This window comes from Schistocerca gregaria, chromosome 5 (genome assembly GCF_023897955.1).
Source record: "Schistocerca gregaria isolate iqSchGreg1 chromosome 5, iqSchGreg1.2, whole genome shotgun sequence".
In the NCBI taxonomy this organism is placed as follows: Eukaryota; Metazoa; Arthropoda; class Insecta; order Orthoptera; family Acrididae; genus Schistocerca; species Schistocerca gregaria.
The window spans coordinates 45346108-45362211 of NC_064924.1; the positions used below are offsets into that span (position 1 = coordinate 45346108).

General features: G+C 40.6%; 1 protein-coding gene across 9 annotated transcripts in view; it reads right to left on the minus strand.

Annotated features, from left to right (window-relative positions):
- Positions 1–16104, minus strand: part of LOC126272078 (RB1-inducible coiled-coil protein 1) — a 295670-nt gene that overhangs the window by 135813 nt on the left and 143753 nt on the right. For 5 of the 9 annotated variants that reach the window (XM_049974636.1, XM_049974639.1, XM_049974631.1 and 2 more), the window contains exon 2: positions 3001–3176. In XM_049974636.1, the coding sequence (XP_049830593.1) occupies positions 3001–3068 (68 nt within the window). In that variant the 5' untranslated portion in view covers positions 3069–3176. Of the gene's footprint in view, positions 1–3000; positions 3177–4887; positions 5002–16104 lie in introns of those variants that run through there. The other 4 variants (XM_049974640.1, XM_049974637.1, XM_049974633.1 and 1 more) reach the window with 4 other exon arrangements.

A 16104-nucleotide genomic window follows, 5' to 3' on the forward strand; every position in this document is an offset into this window, starting at 1 on the left:
AATCATTATGGAATTCAATATTCCAAAATCCACAGTGTCAAGAGTGTGATAAGAATACCAAATCTGCAGCATTACCTCTCACCACAGATAACACAGCAACCGACAGCCTTCACTTTAAGGAGACCAAGAGCAGCGCTGTTTGCACAGAGTTGTCAGTGCTAACAATCAGCACTGTGTGAAATAGTTGTAACAACAGTACTATTAGCAACTGCATAATGTTTGCCAAAGCATACCTGTATGTTCTTCAATGTGAATGGCATAGGAAAGAATTACTTCCAGTACCCCCATTTGCTTCAATTTTTCAAGCCGACATGTGAAATATATGTGGAAGAAAATAGCTACTCTGCAGGGAAAAACTCTGGATGTTTTACCAATAGACCTGGTTTATAATTTCTGGAATGTTCCGTCATTGATTAAATACTTCCATGAATTCACTCAACCTCCCAAATTGCCAAACAACATGAAGCATTGTTTATGCTGAGAGATTGCAGTCATTTTGCACTGCCATCTACATGCCTCCTTGCATTTCAGAACAATTTTATTATAATAAGAACTGCTTGTATCTAACAGTGTTGGTGACTATTACACTATGAATAACAATGGGATAAACTTGGTGACGTATCCAATGTAGAACTCTAGCAAAACAACCCTGTTATCTGCAGTCTCCTCGGTCTCAAGAAAAATGAGCACAATCTGGATATCACTCAAGCAGTGCTCGTGTAATCAGGGTTGGTTCATAAAGAAGTGTCACTTGGTTAGAAAAAACACCACTATCACTCACAAGCACAACACATGTTCCATACTTTTACACTAAACTATTCCCTTGGGATGCTCCATTGTTCCAGAGATCTGGGCAAAATGCTACAACATGGGTTAGTACTGCCACATTATACACATGTGCCATTGCCATACCCTAAGTAACATAATCTAAATCACGCTTCAGCTGCTGCAAATCACATTTTATATATGATAAAGCACACTTCCTGCACTTAAATTCAACTGTGTTTTGTAAACACCAATAGCATTTCTTCTTTAAATACAGGTTACTCTTGTACGATAGTTTCAAATTGTTTTCTTTAGTTTTTTTTTTTTTTTCAATTTTATAATGCTTTTCACTTTATCTGTTTTTAAAACCTTACGTAATGAGCCACTAGATAACAAGCAGAGCTTGAAACTGCTGATAAGATAAGGAATATTCACAGCAGTAGGGATGAAGACAATCAAGAATGGTTTGGCTTTCATCTATAAAGAATTTTATGCACACTGACAAAAATAAATAAATAAATAAAGTGATAGCTTGCCCTCCTTCAAGCAACAACACATATACCACACACAAAGATGGAGTTTTCAGTACCCAAGTCACCCTAGTCAAAATAAATTAAGAGTCATACAAAATGGCACACATTACTTATAAACTGATAAACCAAAACATTACGACAGTTCCCCACCCCTAGACTGCATATTGTCCAGTGGCATTAGGGGCATGTGACGTGATACAGAAAAATGTATAAAAAGAGCAGAGATTAATGGGGAATCATTCTAGAGGCAATACAGACTACAAATGGCAAAATCCAAACGCTCACCTAAATTTCATTTTCATTACAGTCATAATGATCTCTTCCACTGCAGTTTGTTCCCAATTCATTTATTTGTTTCATTTATTTGCCTTTATTCATCCAAGAATTATCTGATCATGATGTAGCATTTGTCAACGTAATACCATTCAAATCAATATGTCAAAATATACTACCTTTGTACTAAGTACATAATATGCTTTATGAGGACTAGGACAGGTAGCCAAAAGTGGTCAGCCGTGCCTTGATTAAGGAACTACCCCAGCATTTGCCTTAGTCATCTACAAAAACCAAACCAGGATGGCCAGATAGAGCAACTACATCCTTCTGTAAGTCCTTATTTGTTTGTTTCATTCTATCCTTAATTATCAACATGTAACTACAACTCCATCATTAATTTCTGCTAGTTCTTACCAAAATGTTGGTTTTAAGTTAGTTTAATTTTACTGTAGTTAATTTTCAGGCATATTCTCAAGCTCTCTCTACTAAGTTTGCTTATTTTCAGTTTAAGTTCTGTTTAAGAAACATTTTCCAATAGTATGTATTCCTTCTTATCCCCCCCCCCTCCACCCCACCTCTTTGAAACCCTATGTAACTGCTGAGAATAGTTTTGGTTAAATGGTTTTCATTTTATCACTTTTGTCTCTTAATTATGGACTTGTCATTATCCCAATGAAGCTCTGGAGTGAAATTCATATACTTTTGCGTGCACCAGATGGGTATTCTATTTGAAATAGAAATTATTACATATATTCGATAAGGCTTCGTGAGCAGCCAGGAGACGTTAATATCTTGCCACGTTATTTCAGCTGACACCCAGCCAATAGCCATCAGCTGAAATATCCTGGGAAGATGTCCAATGTTATCCAGCTGCAATCCTGAAACCTCATGGAACATTCATTATGCCAAGAAAACTTAGGTATTATGTATATCGATTCAAAACACCTCACTAGAAAAAAACAAGCATTTATTTCAATCCTTAAATTATAACTGCATAAGAGTAATTCATATTGAGCCGAAAGCTCATTTGTGTGTCCATGTTTGCTTCAAAAAAATAAATATTGTCTGAAAGGATTCAGACATGAGCAAACCATTTTCTTTTTTCACCCACACACATTTCACCACTAGCTTCCTGACAATGGCGAAACATCACTGAAATATGTAATGGTGGAAAAAAAAACTGTTTGCTAAAACGTATTATAAGGAAGTCATTTGAGGTGACTTGTGAAAATATGCAAAAAATTGTAGCATTTCTAACAGCACATTCTACCAAATGGACACAGTTAAAGTGGATATGGTAGCATTTTTGTGTATACCACCATTCAGCACAAAAATAACCCAATGTTATACACGTGCTACTGGCAAGTACTGTAAGTTAACTTATATAAATATATTTTTTTAAAAATCATCAAAATGTACTACAAACTTTTCCAAAGCCAAGTTCATGTCAAACGTCCTCATCGTCCCAGTATCCACGTGGAATACGTACAACATTCTGCCCACTCGACTCGCTCCCGAAGGAGGAATCGCTAAGAGCTAGAATCTTGCTTATTGCACCTCATAGGGCATGCTTGGGGTGGTCTGCAGTATGGAAACTTGCAGCTGCAAAAGAAAAAAAATTAAATACAACAACTTGATAAAATAAACACAAATTGATTAATATGAAATCTCGCTACAAGGCAGGAAAGTAAGTTTTCACTTCTGCCACAATTGCTTTACATATTTGGAGTTTCCAATCAACAAAGAACAGTTCGTTCTCTGGCACTGGCATTTTCAAATAAACTGTACAGACCCATTCTCCCTCATCTCTGATAGTATTCCACTTTCCCAGATTAAATCATCTGAACTGAGTCAGTAACAATATGCCACGCAGAATTATTTGTTATTGCTTTCCTACCTTGCTCACAAGGATCAAAAGTGAAGAGTCTTATTAGCAAGGCAGGCTATTACACATATGGTACTACAATAAAATTGGATTTTCACACACTGAACACTAACTTACTCCTATCACTGTATGTCTACAAGTACAATGATTAAATGAAAAAATAATTAGAACCAAACAACTACACACTTTAACAATCCACCTGCTCACGCGGTGCATGTTTCAAAAGAAAACCTATTATTACTTATTAAGGTGGCTGTTGCTGTCAAGAAAATAAAATTTGGCCAGAATACAAAAACTAATGTACTACTACTACCACCAGACTTGCTCATATATTTTGAAAACATCCACAAGTACAATGGAAATTAATGGGATATGAATTTTTACAACAAATAATACTGCACCCTAACAAAAAAGCACCGAACAATCAGACACCCCATAGGGTTCTGCTACACACAACACTGCTTACTTTGTGTTCTACAATGGAAACGGATACATTATTACCAATCAAGAGTTGAAACGGTGATTTGCATTACGTAATATGGCACGTCCACGGAAGGAACGAAGGAATATTTCATATATGTATAAACTAGACTACAACCATATGAATCTGAAATACTTCGAGTACTATCGATATCTGCGCATACAGTTTTATATTGCTCAGTTTGCATAAATTCTCCCAATTTAAAACCAGGCAGATTTTCATTACCTGAAACAGTTTTTTAATTTATTCTTTTCACCGTAAACAATGCAACTGACAATTACCTGTAACGTAAGGCGAAATATCGTGTTCCTTTAACTCATCCCATCATCTGACAAGCAAGATATGTCAAAGTACCGTAACTTGTTAAAACTCTAGCTTGTTTCCCAAAATCCGAAAACTACTTTTTTTGGTACTATTGACAGACAACTGAGTCAACAGAGCTGGGCTACGTCTCCGTAACAAATGCACGGATTTTCTTTTAATGCGTCAAAATCAATTAAAAATCAGTTAACGTGTAAATACACGGCAAAATAATCTACACAGCTATTGAAATGTGAACTCGACAGTTCAATAACAAAATAATATATTACCGAAATTTAAGCGTTGCTACACAATAATGCCTCAATGTTTGTACATTTTTACTCAGGATAAATCGCCTATAACAGCACAACACACTAAGAAACATTTTTCACGCGTCAGCTTAAATTGCAATAACACACATCACACGATAACTGTCGTTGCGTGCTACGTCGGTAAGCAGATATTCGCAAACAACACAAGTTTCAAATCGGGCAAACAAAACAAATCCTACGAACAAAGGATCGCCGATGCTTCTGTCACTAGTGAATTCACTACATCACAAACAGCAAAGTCTTTGCAAAAACACGAAAACAAATCCAAAAACACTTCAAATAATACTTTCAACAACAAATACTTGTCAAACCTACCCTTTCCCAAACCCTTTCCCAGACAGCCTCCCATATTATGACCTGCCATTAGTGGCAGTTCCACAGCTGTTTACAGCTAGGTATCATGGGAATACGGCACTTCACAAGAAAGATATGACACTCTCCCTCCTCTATCCCCACCCTCAGGCATTGGCGTCTGCTGTCACAACAGTATAACAATTCCTGCTTACGGGAACACTTTTAATCACGTTTCTGTTTCTAAACGATAAAAAATCTCTGGAAATTCAAATCCACTAAGTATATTTTAAGAGTAAATGTCGTTTAGTCGAATTATCTTTGAATACGAGAGAGAGGAAACAACCGAAGGTCTCTTGTGCCGCGAATCTAGCGACCATGAGCCAAGTGCGTGAATACGAAACAAGGTCACATTTTGGCACGTGTCAGAAAGAGAGGTAGGGCAGCCGTACACTTTAGGAATTTCAATTTAAATATGATCGATAAAAATTCGTAAGTTATGTTATCATACTTTTGTAGTCTATCGGTGACGTATGTTCTGCGTCAAATGTTTGTTTGTTTCCCTTACAGTGTCCAGAAATTCAATTCGAAATCACATTATGCTCACACAAGCCTGAACAATTTGTGATCACCTTACATCTTAGCACATGACGTGTGTGACTATTTTTTCCGTGCAGTTTCTTGAGAATAGAGTCGTGAGTAGAGCTGTTAATGACTGACTGAATCTTTACCTGCAACATAAATTTTTTATCTGATGAAGGGATACTTGCTGTCATGCCAAAACAGACGATGTTGTTATTTCTATATCAGATACGCAGTGGTGTCGCTTCTCAAAAATACTGGGCATGACATAGAGCGTTCTTTGCCCTAATTTCAGTTGTTTGTCTGTTTGGAACATGACATCTCTGTTCATTCTTCTTCATCAAATCCCTATAACTCATTCTTTTCAGGCTTATTGCGACTTTTATTTTATTTGTTCAACAACTCTTGAATTTCTTGAGGCCTTGGATGAGGTTGTGCCGATGAGTGCTTACAATAGCAGGACTTGCTGAAGTAGTTCGCTGTATTCTCTTATGTTTATACTGTACAGCACAATGTACTCTTTCAAACACTTCTGCGTTATTTTGTTGCAGTTTCGTCCATTTGAAACATTGCACATCTTCCTCGGCGTATCTACTGGCAAAGGAAGCAAACGTTGCAAAACGGCACGGATATACTTTTGTCCTTTCTCGTCTTCGGGATTCGTCGACAGCCAGGTAGTCGGAATCGGAACACTAGTTCCGTTCTGACGAAGATAAACGAAGCTATCACCCGCGACGTCGCTTGACATTGGGATTCCGTGTTTTCACCCGACATTCTAGGCGTATAAAGGTGCAATGTTAGAAAAGCATGACCGTGAATCGTCAAATTATAGTCCTGCAGTATTTGCTGGTTACCCACTCCGTCTGCTATTGTTCTTCCGATTAAGGATGGAAACAGTGATACGCGACGTTACTTAACCGAAGAGTAACCACTATTTAACAACGTTACGGGAGTGGAAATTTCTCTGCGTCAATGCACTTTGTCAAAACTATTAATAATCAATTGGAAAGTCTCTGGACCGCTTGTCGATCCCTTTTGTTTTACGTCTTCACGAAATTACACTATCCTCAAACGCTCAGTGTTGTATTAACTGACCAGCGTCGCTTTCGTTTCCGTTGCACGGCTTATACGAACCCACTTCGTATATCTAATCAAGTTCGTCAACCCTACTTCCCAGCGCACTGAGCTCTTTCACATGCTAGGTGTTGGCGCTGGCGCACCTGCATCTTGCAATTTATAGGCTTAAGTCTCCGATCTTGTGCCCAAAATCAAGAAGGCATGCCAGCCATAGTAAACAATACATAACATCAGATGGCTGCAGTGCATAAACGTAATAGCAACAATTTTTTTATGGAGGCCTAAAATTTCTGAGGGTGGGTATATTCCTAGGAGAGTGACATCATGTATCATGTCACTTTATGTGCACGGTGCATTATATTGCAAGGCGTGAGTACTAATACTAACAAGCAAAACAGCAGAATACTTCAAGATGTTTTGACTTAAATGTCTTGAAAACTGGCTTTTCGTCTTCCCTGGCAGCTTCAGTCTTTTACGTGGAATACATTTCACATAAATTTTCTCAGTATGTTATAGTCTTAGGTGGAGATTTCAATTTACCAGATATATACTGCGACACTCAGATGTTTAGGACGGCTGGTAGGTACAAGAGCATCAAGTGACATTATACTGAGTGCACTATCCGAAAATTACCTCGAGCAATTAAACAGAGAACCGACTCGTGGAGATAGCATCTTGGACCTACGGATAACAAACAGACCCGAACTTTTCGACTCTGTAAGTGCAGAACAGGCAATCAGTGATCATAAGGCCGTTGCAGCATCCCTGAATATGGAAGTTAATTGGAATATAAAAAAAGGGAGGAAGGTTTATCTGTTTAGCAAGAGTAATGGAAGGGAGATTTCAGACTACCTAACAGATCAAAACTAAAGTTTCTGTTCCGACACTGACAATGTTGAGTGTTTATGGAAAAAGTTCAAGGCAATCGTAAAATGCGTTTTAGTCAGGTACGTGCCGAGTAAAACTGTGAGGGACGGGAAAAACCCACCGTGGTACAACAACAAAGTCAGGAAACTACTGCGAAAGAAAAGAGAGCTTCACTCCAAGTTTAAACGCAGCCAAAACCTCTCAGACAAACAGAAGCTAAACGATGTCAAAGTTAGCGTAAGGAGGGCTATGCGTGAAGCGTTCAGTGAATTCGAAAGTAAAATTATATTACTGACTTGACAGAAAATCCTAGGAAATTCTAGTCTTACGTTAAATCAGTAAGTGGCTCGAAACAGCATATCCAGACACACTGGGATGATGATGGCATTGAAACAGAGGATGACACGCGTATAGCTGAAATACTAAACACCTTTCTCCAAAGCTGTTTCACAGAGGAAGTCCGCACTGCAGTTCCTTCTCTAAATCCTCGCACAAACGAATAAATGGCTGACATCGAAATAAGTGTCCAAGGAATAGAAAAGCAACTGGAATCACTCAACAGAGGAAAGTCCACTGGACCTGACGGGATACCAATTCGATTCTACACAGAGTAGGCGAAAGAACTTGCCCCCCTTCTAACAGCTGTGTACCGCAAGTCTCTAGAGGAACGGAAGGTTCCAAATGATTGGAAAAGAGCACAGGTAGTCCCAGTCTTCAAGAAGGGTCGTCGAGCAGATGCGCAAAGCTATAGACCTTTATCTCTGACGTCGATCTGTTGTAGAATTTTAAAACACGTTATTTGCTCGAGTATCATGTCGTTTTTGGAAACCCAGAATCTACTATGTAGGAATCAACATGCATTCCGGAAACAGCGATCGTGAGAGACCCAACTCGCTTTATTTGTTCATGAGACCCAGAAAATATTAGATACAGGTTCCCAGGTTGATCTTTCCTTGACTTCCCGATAGGCACGTGGTGCAGGGACCCATAACATACAAAAATGTAATGTATTGCGAATACATAGAAAGAAAGATACTTTATTGTATGATTATATGATAGCGGAACAAACACTGGTAGCATTTACTTCGGTAAAATATCAGGGAGTATGCGTGCGGAACGATTTGAAGTGGAATGATCATATAAAATTAATTGTTGGTAAGGCGGGTGCCAGGTTGAGATTCATTGGGAGAGTCCTTAGAAAATGTAGTCCATCAACAAAGGAGGTGGATTACAAAACATTCGTTCGACCTATACTTGAGTATTGCTCATCAGTGTGGCATCCGTACCAGATCGGGTTGACGGAGGAGATAGAGAAGATCCAAAGAAGAGCCGCGCGTTTCGTCACAGGGTTATTTGGTAACCGTGATAGCGTTACGGAGATGTTTAACAAACTGAAGTGGCAGACTGCAAGAGAGGCGCTCTGCATCGCGATGTAGCTTGCTCGCCGGGTTTCGAGAGGGTGCGTTTCTGGATGAGGTATCGAATATATTGCTTCCCCCTACTTATACATCCCAAGGAGATCACGAATGTAAAATTAGAGAGATACGAGCGAGCACGGAGGCTTTCAGACAGTCGTTCTTCCCGCGAACCATACGCGACTGGAATAGGAAAGAGGTAATTACAGTGGCACGTAAAGTGCCCTCCGCCACACACCGTTGGGTGGCTTGCGGAGTATAAATGTAGATGTAGACTTAGAACTCTGCCCAGGACAGTTCGCCTTTTTGTGCTATGATAGAAGCATTTTCCATTCTTACATTATAAGATAAAGAAGTTGTCATTAGTTTATTACACTTATAGAAGCGAATATCGGACTAGGCATGAATACTCGATCTGATCCTATGCTGCGGTAGTTGTTCCAACGATGAAATCACTTTCATCAACTAGTAGTGCCTGAAATGTATTTATATACCAAATAAATATAATTATTAAGCGATCTGTTATTTTCTTTCGCCTTGCACAGGAGCTTAACTTCTGAATAGTCCCAAACATAGTTTTTGATGACGAACTTTAAGGAAAACTTAGATCTCAGCCGAACCACACCTAAAAATATAACGGTGATTTTTCTCCGATAACATTGTTTTTGCTTCCGTACACCTAGCAAAAAGGCCTAAGTTATATTGTGCGCGGGGAAACAACTGTGTCAATATCGCGCACTTGCCTCACGAGCCAGAGACGTGCTTGTCCATTCAGGAGACTTCTGAGCACACTAGTTCATTATCTGCGACGTGTGTGAGCCCTCAGAGGAGTGAGCTAGCAAGTGCGAAAAGGGCATCATCTACATACATCGGTTAAAATGAATTGAATTTCGGAGGGTACGTGGAACATAGTACTAGAAACAAGTGGCGTATGACAGAGAGATGGCGGTAACGGAGGTTTCCATTGCACTCCCTTGTTTGACTAGAAACGTCAGTGTTGGTACGCCAAGCTGTCGCTAAAGACGTGTGGATCAGTTTCAGAAACTTTCTGAGGTGCTTCCAGGACATTATTATTTCCACTTCATGTACTTCCGCCACAGATAATGCCCACCAAACCTCATCTACTACAAGTTTCGGAAGACGCAAACAGTATTTCGGTGTTGTGTTTATCTTAACGTGCGTCCACAAGAGGCCTTTTTTGTGTTCAGCTGTGCATATGAATTTGTGGCTGTGTAATTTCCTGGAAATGAAGGCAGTGCATAAAATGCGTGTCTATCCGTCTTCGTTGGGAATCTTTGTGCTTTTTAAGAAGACGACAAGCAGATGGGGCCCATGTGTGTGTAATGGGTAGTGTGTTAAAGTTGTGCCGTGAAGATATTTATGTATAATGTCTATTGACTCCGCAGGAAGCTCGCTCAAGTTTATAGATGATTACAAATAAAGGAGAAAGTCACAAGCAATGCTGATTCTGAAGATTATTTGAATAAAAATTTGAGATGTGTTGCCCTGAGCGTCAAGTATTAAGACGAAAAATCTCCGATCATATTACTGTAAATAATAAGATACTGTAACTTTAGAAGTAGGAAAGCAGAGAAGAATAAACCAGAGATTTATGAAAAGTATGTACGAAAACAGTGCTGTGCTGTGCTATGCTACGCTATGGCGACTTAAAAGCACAGCAACCGAGGAACCTGACATCTTATAATACAGTGTGTACATCAAGTCCGCGGACATTTCCAGTTATTTATTGCACAAAAACCAAACATTGCACAGATATCATACATATGTCATTTTGAAGAGAAACTATGAAAGCATTTTTTCTCTTTTTTTTCATGTATACCGCCACAGCGTAGTTTGGTAATTTGCCGATAGTGAGCGCTGGTCGCAAACATGGCGAGTTCAGAGGGACGTATATGGCAAGAATTCGATTGCCGTATTGACGTCTGCCGAGTCACTCGGTTTGTAGAAAAAACTTTCAGAGTTTCTCTTCAAAGGGCTGTGCGTATGACATCTGTACAATGTTTAATTCTTCTGCAGTAAATAATTGAAAGTGTTCCCAGACTTAATGTACACCCTGTATTACTGATATTTAAAAAATAAAGTATTATAACACTTATTGATCACTTCTGCTGGTGGCAAAGCTTCTGAAATGGCTAAATGGTGCATAGATTTTTTTTTAGTTTGTCATGAAATTGCATTTCGCCATCTAGCATCAGATTCCCATCAGACAGACGAGAATGTTGACCGACAGTATTGTTTAGAGGCCAGTGACCGATCTCAAAATTACGCAGTTTGCGTAATTACCGTGCCCGGATTCTGATAGAAAATATCTGAGAGAGATCTCAGGGACGCTGAAATAAATGTCTGATAAAGTAAATGACGATTGAACACTAGTAACGTTCGGCTGTGGCCACCAAACAATTCGTCTGCAACTCTCCTTCGCTGCAGCCTGAAAAGTTCTAAAATGCAACATAATAAATTAAGATGTGGCATTAATGGAAGAGGAATATAAATACTGTAGTATTCTGCGTTCATGAAATACTATTATATTGGGTGTTCCAGATGCCTCGAGAAGAACAAAATTAACTATTTCCGAACTGGTACAAGAAAACTGCGATATTTCTGATATATAATTTCAAAACTTTGATGTGATCTGGGTATCGACAGGATGATCGGAAAACTGATTCAGTTTTCTCCCACTTAAGATTTAGTCACGTAGTTCCGTTGTCATGCATACAACGCCAGGAGATATAGTAGAAATAGATGAATTAGCAACTATGATAGCAAAATCTTTAAGAACGTGTAGTTCGAAAAATCAAGTGTTATACATTGCAGTCCCCTTTTCAACAAACTTGACAATATCGTCTACCAGCATTTATGTTGCCAATGACATACAAAGCGTTAAATATCATGTTTTCAGGGTGCTCTGGGTACTACATAGGGTTATGTTGTGGACTATGACCAGAGTCGAATCTACGAATTTGGGAGGGAGGGGGAGTGGCAGCTGAGCTCATAGAAATTCTGTTTCGCCACTCCAAACACTCTAGAGTATAAACGAAGCTGTTTTCTTAATGTGTTGTAATACCAACCACAATACTGAGAAAATTTTCGAGACCGTTACTTCTGAAAGGTGTAGTTCTGGGGAGGAGCCTACAGCCCCATAGCCCGCCCGCCCCTGGTTAGCAGGACGTCGTATCTATCACATATGTAGTTAGGCAACAAATACTTGTTTACAATATCATAATTTTCTCTCTTTTGTCATATTTATGTACTGATTCCACATGTAATCATAGATATATTAAAAATAGTACTACCCTTACGCCCCAACATGTTTTAGCACCTAAATAGTAAATTTCGCTGAAAGATATCGATTTCGAATTTACATTCTATATGTTGGTAGAAGTGGAAGAGAGTAAAACAGTTTATCAGGGCCCATTCTCAGTCAGTTCCCAGAAAGCACTACCAAATTTAAATATATGGTCCAATAGTGTCAAAATATAAAAGATTATGATCAACAGAACAAGGGTAAATTTAGTCTCATGGTAAATTTCGGTCCAATGATACTGAGAATACAATTATCTGATGCAAAAACGCTACGTTCACCACCTTGGAAACAGTCATATTTTCATCATCATCATCGACGCGCAAGTAGCCGAAGAGGCGTTACCTAAGAAGACTTGCACCAGGCGACCGTTATACCCGACGGGAGGCCCTAGCCACACGACATCTCATTTCATTTCAATTTAGGTGGCCGCTGCTAACCAACGAGGCACACAGGCGCTTTTGGCGACAGGCTACTACAGCAAGTGTAGCAAGATGTGCACGATCTTCGTGGGACGTTCCAATTTTTAGGTGTGTCACAACCCGTCCGCGTAAACCTTACGCGTGACGACAAATATAACGACTGCAAACAGTTTTAAATATAGTATGATGTACTCACCTTAAAAGAATGGCCGAGTACATGAAAGTTCCTAAATGAATTTTTGAATGCGTCAATGGCGGTACATGTTTTGTTGATAAAACTTCAACACTGATGGAATACCTGTCACACACATAAATTTACCGCTGGATATAAGTCTGCCTGTGTTTGCACCTTCGAGTACACCTCAGTGTCTAGAATGGAAATATACACTGATACACTGAAACTGCAAAGAAACTGGTATATGCATGCGTATTTACATACATAGATATATAAATAGGCAGAATACGGCGCTGCGGTCGACAACGCCTATATAAGACAACAAGTGTCTGGTGCAATTGATAGATCGGTTACTGCTGCTACAATGAGAGGTTATCAAGATTTAACTAAGTTCGAACGACGTGTTATAGTCGGCGCACGGGCGATGGGACACAGAATCTCCGAGGTACCGATGAAGTGGGGATGTTGCCGTACGATCATTTCGCGAGTCTACCGTGAATATCAGGAATCCGGTAAAAACATTGGATTTCAGTCATCGCTGCGGTCGGAAATAGATCCTGCAAGAACGGGAGCAACGACGACTGAAGAGAATCGTGCAACGTGACAGAAGTGCAGCCCTTCGGCAAATTGCTGAGATTTCAATGCTGGGCCATCAACGAGTGTCAGCGTGCGAACCATTCAACGAAACATCATCGATATGGGCTATCAGAGCCGAAGGCCCACTCGTGTACCTTTGATGGCTGCACGGCAGAAAGCTTTGCGCCTAGCCTGGGCCCTCAACACCGACATTGGACTGTTGAAGGCTGGAATCATGTTGCCTGATCGGACGAGTCTAGTGTCAAATTGTGTCGAGAGGACGGATGTGTACGGGTATGGAGACAGGCTCGTGAACCCATGGACACTCCATGTCAGCAGGGGACTGTTCAAGCTGGTAGAGGCATTGTAATGGTGTGGGGCGTGTGTAGTTGGGGCGATATGGGACGCCTGATACGTCTAGATACGACTCTAGACAGGATGCTTACGTACGTGTCACCTGTCAATCATCTGCATCTGTTCATGTCAATCGTGCATTCCGATGGACTTGGGCAATTCCAGCAGGACAATGCGACACCCCACACGTCCAGAACTGCTACAGAGTGGCTCTAGGAACACTTTCCTGAGTTCAAACACTTCCGCCGGCCACCGAACTCCACAGACATGAACATTATTGAGCGTATCTGGGATGCCTTGCAACGCGTTGTTCAGAACAGATCTCCACAACCTTGTACGGTTACTGATTTTTGGACAGTCCTGTACCATTCATGGCGTCAGGTCCCTCCAGCACTACTTCAGACATTACTCGAATCCACGCCACGTCGTGTTGCGTGCTCACGGGGATCCTACACGATATTAGGTACAAGTTTCTTTGTCTCTAAATGTGTATGATTTTGCTGTCAGCTCTGAAAGTGATTTCGATATGTTAGCAATGTATGACTTACAGTGCAGCACCTTCAAGTAGCGAGCGACGACACTGTCCAACGCAGCTCTACAAAAGAGTAGAGTCAAAATCGAATGACCTACCAACTTACCTAACCGACTAGTTTCGTCGCAGCAGCCTGAGAAATATATAGCTCTCTTCCTCGCCGCGTGAGCACATCAACGGTGCAGCAGCATGGAGGAAGATGTGGTCTGCAACGATTAGCTTCATTTCCTCCACTCGTATCCATTCCATGAATCTAATACGAGTTGCTCATCCCCCTCCCCCCCAGCTCAGATTCTGGGTGCACTCTTGGTAATGACCCTGATATCTCCAGCAGTACACACACACACACACACACACACACACACACACACACACACCAATGCGACCATCTTCAGATCATAAGATGAAGCAGCAGTTCACTCAAAAGCACCATAAGAAAACCACATTGCAAACGTACTTGTAAGTGAACTACTGTTACCTCTTACGATATGAAGATGGCCGCTGACGAACGCAACCGTCAACTTTTTTTTCTCTTCAAAACTTCATATAGTTATGCTGGATAATCATCTATTTTAAAAATAATTTGATCAATCACAACCGTTTACATCACGACTTCTTTCCGACATTTAGAGGTGTCGTAGGAGTTTTGAATGCTTGCATTTTAGAGGTGTGAAACTCACTATCAAAATTGACGTGCAGAATATCCACAATGCTACAACTGGCTTTGTGCGGTCACTCAACAACCTATGACTTGGTGATGCCAGCGCTCGATATTTAATCATCCTGACGGAACGCAGATGCTTATCGTACGGGGAATGGCCGTAATTCAGTGCTAGCGATATCTCAGTAAATGACGTGGCACTGAACAGATGAAAGTTCCCTGTGATGATACGCCCAACGCTGTTCATGAGCTGCAAGAAGTGGAGTCTGTTTGTGCAGCTGACAGCATGAATGTCATCAGCTGCCTTTCATTCACGACTCTTGACCGAAATTCAGGGCCAGGGAAAGAAGGAAGTTTCGAGTTTAACATTCCGCAAGTATGGAAGTTATCCGTGACGAAGTCCCAGCTGATCTTAGCAAGGGTGAAGAAGGGATGTGGCTGTGGCTACGTCGACGAAACTTACTACGGTGATGCCCCAAAGTTTTAACACACGGCGGTACCCGTTCAAAAGTAAAGTCTAACAGACAAATAAACGTAGGTATGACCGCTTTAAAGCGTAAACACTGAGAGAACAGGCCACAGGCGTCGCACAGGGACAGATCTGTGTCGTGCCCTAGCCTTATTACTATCACTTCCCGACCTCTCAGAAACAAACGGCTTTTCTCGTCGCATTAAGTGCCTATTAGCACGTTCGTTCGACTGCAGAAACTCCACGGAGTTGCGCGGACAGCTTAGACACGCTATCCTTATCCCGCTTCTGCGCTTTGCATGGAACTGAACGTAATATATTCATGCACGAAAGCACATCCGATGATACGCGAATGTTGTCGATAGAGGCCGGAGAGCCAACTGATACGTGTGCTTTAACGCGAGGAAGACAGTTTGCAGCTGCGAACTTAACAGTCTCCGCGTCCGGAGGACAAATTGATTTCGACGAGAAAAAGAATGCATAAAATGGCAGTTCTGTACAAAGGACACGCGTTTACGTGAACAATGTAAGCTGAAGCCGAGTCTTTTTAGCAACACAAGTAAGGATGATCGTAAAAGTAGCAGATGTGACATAACCTCATAAGAGTGTATGAGGTGATCAGCAGTGGAGAAAATTAAAAAGAAAATCTCTGAGTTCACAGTACTGCTGAGAAAGTCATGCCGTTAGGTCTCAAAGAGAACTGTTGATAGCAGTGAGGATTTTTATCTGCAAAGGTATATTTGATAGATTTGACGTGTATTTGATAGATAGGAGCACATCCTTACGCAC